Below are 13,643 nucleotides of genomic sequence, written 5' to 3' on the forward strand. Positions count from 1 at the left end.
AAAGGACACGCGTGAAATCATAACTTCCTTTGTGTCTATTAAGTCCATTATTATTTCTAGAGTAATAAGAGAATTTTCTGGATGATAAAATCTTACTTTTTAAATCATAATAGCCCACTTAATCGAATATAGATAACTAGCTATTGTTTCGATTCATGTTTTTAACAGGCACCAATTCGTTCAGTAAGTGCAGACAATCACCTGTTGATTTACAAAAGAAAAAAAGAAGATGAGGGTGGTGAAGCACAGCTTCTCCTTATATGACATAAAGAGCGAATCTTTGTCGTGCATACTCCCACCTTCCCTCAACTCCCCTGCAGCCAGTCCTGCTGAGACAAATGCAAAGCAGCCCCTCAGACTGTGTGCGTTGAAGAGGTTAAATCACCTAAATCTCCCAAACCTTGACGCAAAACGCTTTCGCCTTGTGATGCCAAAGTGACGTCTGATAAAACGATGACACGCTGACGGGGTGGAAGAGAAAATATGAAGACAGAGATAGCTGGATGGACGGGTGTGGGGAGGGGGCTGTGTCGGTGTGTGGGAAGGTGGGGGTGGAGATGAGGAGACGGAGGGGGGGACTGATCCTCTGACATCACATTGGCTCTTATAAACTGAGGGAATGGTGCCCACTGCACTCCACAACCAACCAGGAAACTGCAAGGAAGGGAAAGAGTGTTCAGAGCTGGAAGAGAAGAAGAAGAGGAAGCAGCAGCAGCATCACTACGAATTCCTTCTCCAGCCTCTTTAGCTGTCTGAGTCTGACCCTTAACCTTATGGACTAGAAACCTCCTCAGGTGAATTCTTCAGTGTTGGATCCTTGTTTTTGTTTTTGTCCAACTTCCCGTCAAGATGCAGGCACAGTTGGCGTGTATGCTTCTCCTCTGTTTCACATGTGGCGGACTCTGCACAGGTAAGCAACGGGGCGCATTCACTGGTCTTGCATTCATGCATAGTATCATGATTGTATGAGTCATTCAAAGTATCAAAATAGAAGAAATGTCTTAACACTAAGTATGCAAGTCAAGCCATTCGCCTCTCAGGTAACTTCCTCTATGCAACAGGTGCATCATTGTGGTGACGGTGTTGCAGGTGTTGACCTTAAAATGAAATATTGTTCATCATGGAAATATTCCTTATTTTAGAATAAGAACTTGCACTTCAAAGTGTCTTCATAACATTATTGTTGTCAGATTTTTTGAGGTTCTGGGTTAAAAACTTTTACTTTTGGACACACTTTTTCCCCCCTCCAGTCAATCCATGATGGCACATAATTCTTGGTTAGTGACCATCCATTGTACACTATATTTCACAATGCATTGTGGGATATTTTCAGTCAACTATATAGGGTATAATAAAGCTCACCAAACATTTGGACAGCGCTACTAAACAGAATGGCGAACTCACTATTCAGTCCACTATATAGTAGGTAGTTAGTGATTTCAGACGCAGCCTTAGTGTCCTGAGAACATGTTTTCCTCAGTGTTCCAGTGCAAAGATGCATCGTTTACATGTAAAACGCTCAAACGGAAAAATGTGAGCGCTAAACAAATCACAGCCAAGTCATCCATAATAATTATTAGAAACTTTTAAATCGATTTTTACATATTTACTTTGGATTCACAAAGGCTTCACTGAACTTTGTCCGGACCCACAACGAATCAGAAAACAAAGTCGCTTTTGTTCCAGTGAGCCAATGTATCTGTACATTCTTATAAAACATGTTGGATTAACAAAGCTTTATTAGGCAACTCGTGTTTTGTTTCACTTCTTAAGACAGAACATACTGGGAGGTCTGTAAATCAGTAATATGTCACCTGTTGAGCACTTAAAAAAGTCTACCATCAAATAAGAATGAAGATGTGTGTGCTGTGTTGCGTCTCGGCCGAGGTTGTCATCAAATAGTGCTTGAGATGTAAATGCCATCTCGACTGCAGCCGATAAAGAAGATGAGACGGACTGAATGCCAGTTGATACATCCAGCAGTTTGACTCAGCGCATCGTCTGCTTCCATCTCTGACTGACATTTCTGATGCAGGATTCACTTAACTCTTGATTAGATTTAGTTAAAGGTTCTATTCCTGTCTCTCCTCTCACTGACAGACGTTGACCAGGATCAGCGGGCGCTAGAAGAGGAGCTCCTCAGCAGTATCTTCACTTCTAAGGTACGGGGCCCATCTTTGCACCTGTGACATCAGGAACTCACTGTTCACAACAACAAAAAAAAAAAAATGCAGCCCACCTGGACCAGTCAGTGACCCTTCACATCCACCCAACAGGTGTTCTTTCACCAAATCTGGATCCAAATGTAACTTACATTTGGACTGGCCTTGTTTTGATTTTTTTTTTTCTTTTAAAACACAGTTCAGATGTGCAGAGCAAATTAAATATAATCAGCACATTCTTATTGCTACAGCCACGGGCATGTCTTCTGAGATGAAAAGAAAATAAGAGCAGGGGGGAAGTTATCTTTATGATTTTGAACACATTTATCTCGTCGTGTGAGCTCAGGGCCAGGCAGAGCTGAAAGGGACGCGAGTTGGTGAAAGTGGGACTAGACGTGCGAGGAGATGGATCGGCCAGGCCTAATAGGATTCAGATGGACATGACAGCATCATAACGACACGTCTTCCACCTCTCTCTCTCTTTCTCGGTCTCGCTGATAAATAACCATGGCGCCTGTGACGGTGACAAATCAGCCATGTGATTCATTGCTGCTGATGCTCGGAGTTTGCTCAGGGGTGATGATTGTAATAATAACTTGTCGGATGACTGATAGAGAGTGTTCAAGAGTCTGGAAAGTGTAGTACCGTCGAGGATATGTGTGGCTTTCAATCTCAACAATAGACATGATCTTTTTTTTGTCCTTAAAAGCGACCACTTAATTGATTGACCCGCTTCTGTTATGCTTTTTATCTGATTAGATGTAGGAGGTAGATCTCCTCTCTGGCTCTTATTTCCCAATTGAATGTGACTGCATTGGACCACAGCCAGGGTTCATCCATCAGTCTGATGTGGGATTGACCCTTCTTTTCATCTTTAGCTGGAAACTGTTGAAATGAATGAGATTTAATGAGATCTTTCAGTGATTATGATTTTCTTGTAGTAAGGACGCAGAGGGAAGTTTCTGAGCGTTCACATAAATGTTAAAATTAAAAAAAATGTTCGAAATTTTGATTTGGCAGTGGTGGCTTAGAGGTCCAATAAGTAAGAATGTGTCATTACCAACTCTTTGGCGTGATGGCCTACCTGACCTACAGTCTCAAACTCTCGCCAAAATGCAACCTAGGGTCTTTTTGTGAATGTATCCGAGTCAAACGTTAGTTTAAAAGCATAATTACGACGAAAGCGCCACTTTTAAGATTGACCATATTTTCGTTTTCGGGTCAAAATCATTTTCAGTGAAGTGCTAGGGGCAAATACTATGTTAGCATCAAAACCGCTATTTTTAAAACACTAAGAAGGCTCGACACAACATGAAACTTTGCTCGTATTATCACCAGGGTCTCTACACATGAACACGAGCATTGAGAACATTGTTTGTGTACACAGAGTTTACTAAAAAGAAAGTTTTTGAACAACTCACATTACCAGTGTGTCATTCGCATTTGGAGATTCTCAACTGGCAAGACGGCGGCGAGCGGAAAAACAACTGGTAACTTTTGAGGTCAACTGGGGATAATTAGATTATTGGCCCCTGGAATTATCTCTTCATCCCAGGCCATGAGTTATTGATTAAATAGTATCAAGTGACCTTTCAGCAAAATGAAAACCACCCCTGGTTCTGCTCACTTATTGAAAACTCAATGAAAACCACTGAAATCTTCGATGCATGAATTACTTCTAAATGTCAGTAGCTACTTTTGTTTGGTCCCTGGTGTGTTGTTCTTCTGATGTCTCTACACCCTTTATTACATGCCCCCCCGGCAAACAATTGTGGCCCATATTGAGAGAGACTCCAGGGTTTAAGACACCAGATGAGACTCTATTCCTCCCCTGCTCATAAACGATCTGAGCAAAGTGAGTCTTGGAGGGCTCTTGGCCAACCACAATAACTTAAAACCGCCAATTTCCCCCCGACCACCGAATCTCTCCATCATCCTCAGTGACACCAAGCGGCCTTTGTGGCAATGTGTGTGAGATCACCAGCCCACGCAGCAGGGGCCCCTCCGCTTTCCTAAAGCACTCAAATTAGATCATAACACAACAGGCTGCAGCAAGATGAGTTTAGATGTGAGTGAAATATCACTCAGGGTGCCTGGTGCCGGGGAGGATTTGACAAATACTACACATATATCTTAAGTGCTGTCTTAATAGTGCTCGCAATGTAAAGTACAGGTCTCACATGCAGCATCTTCAGAGCCTCTTAAAACGAACTGCAAAGGCTTTTTCGGCTTTAAACATAAAAACACAGCAAATGAAACTGTTGACCACATTTAGACCACAGCACTTTCAAATTAAATTCAGTGTTCCTAATTGAAATAGAAAAAAACGGAACTAACACACATCATATTATTCAATTGATGGAAACCGATTGATTCAGTATGAAACTTCATGTTTTTATAACTGTCCCCCCAACCATGTTTCCCCTTTTGCAGATGAAACAGAATAAGCAGAGTGCCCCCTACTGGCGCGTGTCGCTGCTCAACCTCTGCAGGATGGTAAACGGCCTGCGGCAGGAGTCGTGGAGCAGCGAGGAGGAGGAGGACAGCGAGCTGAGGGAGGGGAGCCTCCAGCTTCTGGAGGAGCTGTACAACTTGCAACACATCTGCAGAGCGCTGCAGAGCCGGGAGGAGAGGGTGAGACACACACACACAAGCACGCACCCACAGACACACACACAAACACTGTTGTTGCAATACAAAGATCTCCAGTCCCACTCTGTCAAAAAGCTGTCTTTTGTCAAATTTGTGACATGTATATTTGCATTTATCTGAATTATTCTTTAATTAAAACTGATTTATCAGTTTCTCTACACCCTTTAGACACACTACATACACAGTCATTCTGCCAGAAGAACTCACTAGGGCACTAGGCAAAATGGATCATAAGTGAAGCAGTCTTTCTGATTACCTCAGAGGTTTCAATTGTTGATGTGTTAAACTGCAGATTAAAGGTTTTCATCTTTGATCAAACGAATCTCCACAGTGTTTTGGATTTTATAGATAAATCGGTGATTACATGTTGTATAATCAGTTAAAACATGACTTTATTTATGAGCATATCTCATACTGATTTGAATAAGTACCTTGCAACAGATATGAGAGGTAAACAGTATGAACAGGGCCAGATTAAATGGACACATTACTGTGGGCAGACCTTTTTCAGGGCCCCCCTATATACACATCTTAATTTTTGGTAAACAATCAAAATGACTTAAATGCCACATTTTCATCCTCGTCATCATCATCATCATCATCATCTTTGTCATCCTTATTAATTTAGTTGGGTATGTACTTTAGCTAATTTATTAATATATTTCAGTATGTGTACGCAGTTGGTAAATCCTAAACAAACAGCACTGCTTAAATTGTGTATGTTTTAAAAAATCAATAGATAAATAAAAAATATCAATATTTGTATCTTCATTATATACAGTTTCAGATTCTTTTAGATTTTAATGTTGAAAATGCATGTAAATAAAATGTGCTCAACATTATTTTAATGAGGCAGTTCATTCCTCTCTCTCTTTAGGCGCCCCAGTCACATGTGCCTAGAATGCCTTTGCCTAGATTCTGCCAAGAGTGCAACAGAAGGAAGCCTCTTTGAAACAATGATTTTAGAAGCAAAGGAATTACTGGTTCAAATGTGGCAGTAAAAGACAGCACAAATTAGCTCAATACAGTGAGCCAGAATCATTAAACTGTCCTTTTACTAAGAATAGGCCAGTGTAGTCAATAACAGCACACCCTGACCATTATAAAATCTGGAAAAAACAAAACAAAAACACATATGCACACATAAACACGGGCGCATACATGAAGGCTTACTCTAAATCTCACTCAAGAGCCCATCCATCCTCTCTCCCTATAAACACACCTCATTACACCCCCTCCTCCTTCTCTTCCTCCCTCCACTCCATCATCTTCCTTTTGCTCTCAGATCCCTCCACAACAGCCTTTCTCTCTCTCGCGCTCTCTTTTTTTCCCATCTTAACACAGGGACTGCAGATTAGCACCTGTTTTGCCATGCATGGAAGCACTCGTTTAATCACAGTGACACCGGCATTACCTCGCCGCTCTGCGACAAACATGTGTTTGCCTGCCATTTCCTAGTTGTGTGACACTCACCTCCCCCCCCTTCCGCTGTCTCTCTCCTTTCCCCTAACAGCTACTGCACAACTCTCTAGAATATTTAGATGAGAACGTTGACAGTCCGCTGAAACGGAAATCACCCTACATCCTGAAGAGGCAAGCGAAGCACACCACCAAGTCCCGGAGGCCTTACATCTTGAAGCGGAGTACGATTTACTGACAGCCGTCCTGGAGGCCGAGGTGATGCTTCAGGGGACCAGACCATATACTTTCTGTGAAGATGTGATCGTGTTTTTTTTCTCTCTTCTTGTGGCTGCAATGTTTTTACTTTCCCCATCGTCGTTTTTATCCAGTCAGACCCTTCGATTGTACGTCCAGTATTGAGGCCTGCCTGTATTCTGCTCCTTAAGTAAAGGTCCTGAAATAAAACCCTGAGCATCGGGCAAATTGTGTGCCTCTAAGAAACTATATTTATTTACTCTATTTCCTCACTGCACACTAAGTCTATTTTCTTTCAAAATACGATTAAAGGATTCATGATACAAAACCAGTGTGATGTGACCTGTGATCTTTTCTCTCATCAAACTGATTCTATACACTGGTTAACCAACAGCTTCTCTAATATCACTTTCACACCACAATTAGCATATATAAGTGGGTTTATTGCCAGAAGGTGTTTTTTTCTTTTTTCCACAGTGTGTCATGTTAGTCATCACCAGAGCACTGGGAAACTGGGCAACAGCAGAAACCAGCATAAAGCAGCAGATCAGGCAACATCCAGAACACAATAAAAAACATGTTTTTAAAAGCCTTAAGAATAAAAATCTGAATTTGACGCATGTGCTTTTTTCTGGAGCTGACAACAGAAGTTGCTAAGGAGTGAGACATCGCACTGACAAAAGCCAGATAAAAGTGGGGTTTTTTTGCCCAGTGTGAAAGGGGTACAGTACTTATGACAGAGCAGGAACGACGCAAACCATCCTGCTACAAGAAAAACTGGCTACAGTGCCACATGTGTATTGAAAATAGTCCAGAAACTATTGGGCTGACGGCAGACCAAACAAGCTGCAGTTTCTGTCCAAACCTGTGCAAGTCCTAGAGGGTAGTAACCAAACTTAAAGGCACCATGTCAAATGTCATGACTTAACCAGACCCAAACCTGTTTGATCAAAACAAACACTTGGATAGGTTTAGAAAAGGTTATGTTATATGGCTGGAAAATCTGGCGCGTCAAAATACCTGGATTTGTTGCCGCATAGATGGCTGCAGACCTGACAGTCCCTTAAACTATCAGGTTTGACAGGAAGCCGTGGTCTGAAAAGCCATCTCTTGCTCAACAGCTGTCTCGCCTAAATGTCACACAACACAGAAGTCCTCATTTATCTATAAAATAAATACTTTTGTAACTGAAACGGTCAAATCTAGTTTCCTAAAAAGTGACGATGAATTTCTCTCTTTGAAACAAATTTTTTAAATTTGGTATGATAAGTGGTTATAGTGGAGTTGCCTGGTAGTCTCTGCTGAACACTGGTGTCATTGTTACCAATTCCCTATGTACAGTCCTCATGAGTCACATTGTTGCCTGCTGGTGTCGGCCACCCTGTTCTACAGTTGTTCTTAATGAAAGAAGAAACTGTTTCGTGCCACATAAAAATATCATGAGTCAAACCAGCAGATGTTACTGCCAAATGAATAAAATTAAGCAAAACAGATTGATTGGTTTTATCAATACATTCGCCATGTCTGGGAATTGAATGATTCCTGATGTTACAATTCAGCACACTGCCCCTTTAACTTCAACATATTAGGTCAGTGGATGCTCTCATTAGTATGTGCGCTGTTGAACATTTTTCAAAAAGGGCACGTAGGCTGTTTGACTTCAGCAGATAAAGCAGCCTGTGAGTGAAGCGAATGAGAGTCTTGGCCTTTATAAATGGCAGTTTCATCTCCAAATCAAAGTGCTTTGGTGTCCCTCTTTGAAACTTGGCTCTTAACCCTGACAGCCAGCGAGCCTGGACCAAGTACAGCACACAGAGAAACATGCTTTGAACAGCCTCATTCTGTTTCTCCAGACACTGTAGCTGCAAGAAAAACATGAATACTATTTCCCAGAAGCCTTCTGCTACATGTGTAGTTTAACTCGACAAATTCACACTGGCACCTGCCCAGTTTGCACTGTAAGCCGCCGAGTGAGTGAGCTAGTCTGGCTGGAATTTAAGAGCATTTCCCTCAGCAGACACTTGACTATGTTTAATTAAAATAATACATCCTTTTTGATACTATCCGCGTGTGTTCAGCTTTCCCTGAAGCCCACTCATTCAACAAGCTGATTGCTGCCACAGGATTGCCTACAAATAACTTATTTTGTTCTCAAGATGTTAAATGCTAAATCAGCAGATTTCACTCATGCAGTGATCAGCCCTTCAAAACCAAATATAAAAGTGATTAAACTAACTCAGTTATCCTTAAAAATCTGTACTCAGCGCAGCCACAGTGTGCTTACAACCATTAATTAAGCAAGCATTATGCATTAATCATAATAGTCTATGCACAAGGAACCCTAACGTTTAAAACAGGTTGAAAAATAAAATAAAAGTAAAGTAAAAAGTTATGTTAATCTTTGATTCAAAAGGTGCAATATATAAGAACTGGCTGCCTGTTGAATCCATACTGCACACAATTATGCAAGCCTATCACCAGAGTAACCGCTAACTGCTACTAGCTACATTCTGTTCTATGACTGTAGTTACTCTTAGCTAGTTAGCTCGGTTAGCAGAGCAGCTAGTTGGTGTTTACACCGCATGCACAGGAGCTTTGGACTGAGGTTTTCAGGCACATGGATAGCTGGTTAGTATTCTACTTCAGTAGACATCTCTGCAACACAATACATAGACGTCTTTAATGCTATTGAAAGCATCGGGCACAATGCACTTTAAATGAAGTGGTGAACCAACTTAATCATAATACAAGAGCAGACAGAGATGCTGAAATAGAGTGACACTTAGGGCTCTGCTTTGCTTTTTAAGGGCCCAATGTCAGCTGTTCTAGCCACCAAAGTTACCATTACACATTTTTATTGGGTCATGCTGAAGTTTGATACGTCTCAAGAAACAATGTTTCAGTTACTGTGAATAATCCAGATATGTCAGCGAGACTAAAGGTTACAATGAAATCTTCAAATGTAATTTTTCGTTTCTTTGGGCACCAGAAAAGAAAATGACATTGACCTCCTTTGTATTTGAGTGACAGCAGCAATCTCATAGAGAGATAAAAGGCAAACCAAAACCCGATCTCACTGCATCAACCCTAAAATGTGATAAGTTTAGGGCCTGCTCCAGGCACTGAATCAAGTAAATCTATTATATTTTCTCCTGAACTTGAACTTGAACTTGAACCGAAAATAAGGAATAAATGGCCTCAGATATGGAGTAAGAGAAAGTGGAGTGTATGCTGAGGTGCACGCCAAATTTTATCTCATTTAATCCCGTTTTTAACAGACTGACCCAGAATCAAATGTAGCCATCACTGTTTCAGCTTTTTATCTACTTTTGTTGATGTTGTAAAAGTTGAGCTGCAAAGCTGCTTTCCCTCAGCAATTACTGTTAAGGTGCCTTTGAGTCAAACCTGTAAGTACTGTGAATGCTCCAGTGAGCTTCAGTCGAATCAACTTGAACTATGAATGTGTCAGATTGTTCATGTGTAGCAGGAAAAGGGCAAACTTTGCATAAATAAAGGTAAGAAAAAACAAAAAATAAACAATACACAGCCTCCATTATCATTTCCCTCACGTCAGTGACCACCAGCAGTGTATGTGCCCATCACAGGCAGCGGATGGCACTGTTGTTTAACTAGTCCGGCGGCCTGATTTACAGTGTGACTGACAGAAAAGTGTCTCAAACGTAAAAGTGTCCCTTCAGACAGGAAAACAACTTACTGAAAGAGACAGGTAAAATCAGACGGAAGAGACGAAAAATGGAATCAAAAGAAATCAGTTGGAGAGAAAATCTACTGAATTAACATAAGTCACTGAGAACTCTGGTGTTTTCCTGTGGTCCAGTGTCAATGGTATATTCTTATTTCACTGTACTGTTACTGTATATGTAAATAATGACAGGTTACAAAAGGTAGCCAGTGACTATGATAAGGAACACAACACAGACAATTAAATAATCTATTTGAAAGAACTCCAGTACATCTTCATTTTGACGGCCCTGACAGTGAAAAGGTCAACGCAATTTGTAGCTGTCTGATGTCTCTACTTTGCCTTTGATTGAGGCCAAGCTGACTGATTGAGGCCTTTTAAGTAATTTGTCTCTTGCTGATCCGATAGAGGCAAAGTGTGTTTGTTAACTGAGCAAATTCAGTTGTGTATAATGCAGCTGCAAGTCCAAAAACACTGTACTGTTCGGTTTCTGCAAGTTTTCAGTGACCCCCAAGCACGAGGGAGGCCATCAGAGATACTTTCTTGGGTGCATTACACTTCCACATAACATCATGCAGCAAAAAGCAATTGTGGAAATTCTGTTATTTTGTTAGCCCAGTGGAATAACATTATATAAAGTTGTAATAGTGATGATTATACGCTCCAAGATATTCTTTTAAGAGCCCATGGTGAGCAACCCAGAGGCACCACAAGTAATTTAGTGATACTAGAAAAACCCAAGAAGCTTTCAAGTCTTTAAACATTTCAGGTGAACAGCCTAAAAATCTTACCTTCACACACTGAAATGCTGCAAAAGCAGAAAGTGATCGTGCTGTTTCATTCTCTATCCGGGGAGTTACATCGTTTTCTTTTGAACAAAGTCATTTTGCCTTTTCTCACCTGCCAATGAAAACCTACACAATGTCTCCAGAATAAAAAGAACTGAATCAAAGTTGGGAAAACAGATTCCCACAGCAGCAAATGTTGGAGTGGTATTGAATACTTATGAGGGTGTGTGTTGAGTTAAAAGAGAACAACTTCTGCCCTGTGGTGCAATACTAAAAGTTAAATATTAGAGAGGATTGAGGATAGTCTTTTGAGAAGCCTCACCCAACTCTTTTTCCCCTCACCCCTTAGTCCAGCTCCTCATGTTGTCAGGTGGACACATGTAGGCTACACACCAGCAGGTGGTAGTACAGCACAACAGTAATCAAGGCTTCGGTTAACAGGAGTAAACACAGGCAAGAGAACAACAACACCTTCTGAGAAAAAACGTTTAGTTTCCACCACCAAGAATTAATCTGAACCATCTTCCTGTGTTCTGACAGGATATTATTCCCCTGTCAGAACACAGGAAACTGGTCATGACCTTAATTTAGATAGACAATGCAATGTTTATCTCCCAGTGCTTACCACATCTGGTTCATTTGAATCACATTCTGTAAGCTAGCATGCTCAAAAAACTGACAGTGGGAGTCCTCAGGCTATCTCAGATAAGTTTCAATGTCAAAGAGAACTACAGTAACTTTGCTTTGGATTGTGCCCAGAGCATCGAGCTGCTTAAATGGAGCTCCAGACTCTCACATGTGATGGTATCAGGCACAAAAGTGGTTACAATGGTAGTCTTTTCACAGTTCAGCTTGTAAATACAGCCGAAAGATTATAGAGGTGGTTGAGGGAGCTGATCGGGCTGTTATATGTCAATTTACCAGCCTAGTCACCTGACTAAAATGTCTCTACAAATCATGGATAACTTCAAATTTGTAGGTTTCATACTGGTCATATCAACATTTTCCCAATACATTTCATACACGCATCCACATTTAGATTACATGTATGATCTGACTTTTCTTGTCAGGAAGTGGGGGGTACTGCCAAGCAAGAGACAGCTGTTCAAGCTGGTGTTTCAACATAATCACCTCAACGGCACAGACATGTCAGTCACTGCTGAATTGTGAACGTGACCATGAAATGAAAATTCAGTCTGATTTGATTTGTCGAGATAGTACCTGCTCGTAAATACTGGAGGAAACATAATTGGCTGAGAAACATACAAATGCCAATATTTTATCATAACATGTGTATCTCCTCTGAAGGCTAATCTTAAATGCATGAAAATGTAAACTCAAACTGGGTTTGGACCTTTGAATATATTTGAACATAAGGTCAACATGGAGTTCCAATTAGTGGACCAATCTATTTTTGAAAAAAATTATTTGAACTGTAGATGCAGTTATTTACTTTTCGAGCTTTACCTTGTGCAGAGGATTGGCCAGACACGTGAGGACAACATCTCTGGCTTCACAACAGGATTCACACCAGAGGACTGCAATTCATCACTATCTCGACATCAGAGCAGATCTGTCAGTTTTTGTGAATTTGCAGGCCGCCCCAGCAGATGTCTATCAATATAGCAATACTTGTGACCCTGAAAAAGTTCAGGCTTAGTACGCCTCCCACATCCCCAGCACAAATTACACCCTGCATGAATTAATTCAACTCCATTAAAAACCTTCATCGACATCTGCCGCTGCAGCGATGCCGGGGCCTGCTTGTCTTGGCCTTTCTCCAGCCGGACGCCTCTTCAATTTAACTCCAATTTGGAGTTGGTGGATGTTGGCTGACAGTTTGAAACTTCTCAGTGGGATGCTGATGAGTGTCTTCACTCAGGCTAAGGGAAAGTCGTTCTCTCATCTGGACAGCATTGCAAATTGCGTAAAAAGCCAGTCCGATCAAGATAATGGCTTGTGAAGGAATGAGATTAGCTCCCTTTGTGAGAAATCTGATTGTGTGGATGGGACAGTGGCATAACAAGTGTGACCTTGTTGCAGGGGCCAGCTGAGAAAGTAATTAGGGCTCACATATGGGCAGTATTACCGAAGCCTTCAGCGATGGCTGTGGTGGGACAAGCCGTGTCACAGTCATTTATTGTCACAGGTAAGGCTGTCAATATCACTTGTGAGTAGTGCCCCCTGGTTACAAGAATTAGACAACAGATAGAGACAAACTGCAACAAAAAACAGACTTAAGACTCAGTTCACTCAAGGATTTTTCCTTCCAAAATGACACGAACACTCTGTGACAGCTGTTGAAAGAGTCGGCATTCACCCTCCTAACAAACAACTATGTTATCAGCTCAGTTGAGATGATACCCTAGTTTCATACCTTTGAATCAGCATCGAAACTGGAGATCTAATGGGCGATTCAAAGAGGTTGGTTTTGCTCTGGTGACTGGATCAACAAAGGGATGGGTCAGCGACAGCAACATCTCTAAACGACATCTGTGCACAAACATGTTTAAATCTTCAGACTTCAACCCAATCGTCCAGATAAATGTTGGAAATGTTCTTTCCAGCAAACCAAGGATATATTACGTTTAAGTTTTTTTATTCATATAGGTCAATGTAATGTAATGACGATGCTGTGCTTGTGTGCTGGTTAGGTTTAGGCACAAAAACACTTAGTTAGGT

General features: G+C 41.2%; 1 protein-coding gene across 1 annotated transcript; it reads left to right on the forward strand.

The window, feature by feature from the left end:
* The first annotated feature begins 608 nt into the window (after positions 1-608).
* nts (neurotensin) lies at positions 609-6,801 on the forward strand. The gene is made up of 4 exons (XM_030426391.1): positions 609-910; positions 2,101-2,162; positions 4,596-4,796; positions 6,328-6,801. Exons 1-4 carry the CDS (start codon positions 850-852, stop codon positions 6,469-6,471), a joined length of 468 nt encoding a protein of 155 aa, XP_030282251.1. The 5' UTR covers positions 609-849; the 3' UTR covers positions 6,472-6,801.
* The last annotated feature ends 6,842 nt before the right edge of the window (positions 6,802-13,643 follow it).

The sequence above is a fragment of the Sparus aurata genome, chromosome 8 (genome assembly GCF_900880675.1).
Source record: "Sparus aurata chromosome 8, fSpaAur1.1, whole genome shotgun sequence".
Taxonomy (NCBI): Eukaryota; Metazoa; Chordata; class Actinopteri; order Spariformes; family Sparidae; genus Sparus; species Sparus aurata.

Excerpts from the sequence above, each read along its gene's own strand:
- nts (XM_030426391.1), top strand. The coding sequence starts at position 850 with ATGCAGGCACAGTTGGCGTGTATGCTTCTCCTCTGTTTCACATGTGGC. Across the intron at positions 2,163-4,595 it reads GCAGTATCTTCACTTCTAAG|ATGAAACAGAATAAGCAGAG; the intron begins GTACGGGGCCCA and ends CCCCTTTTGCAG. Across the intron at positions 4,797-6,327 it reads TGCAGAGCCGGGAGGAGAGG|CTACTGCACAACTCTCTAGA; the intron begins GTGAGACACACA and ends TTCCCCTAACAG.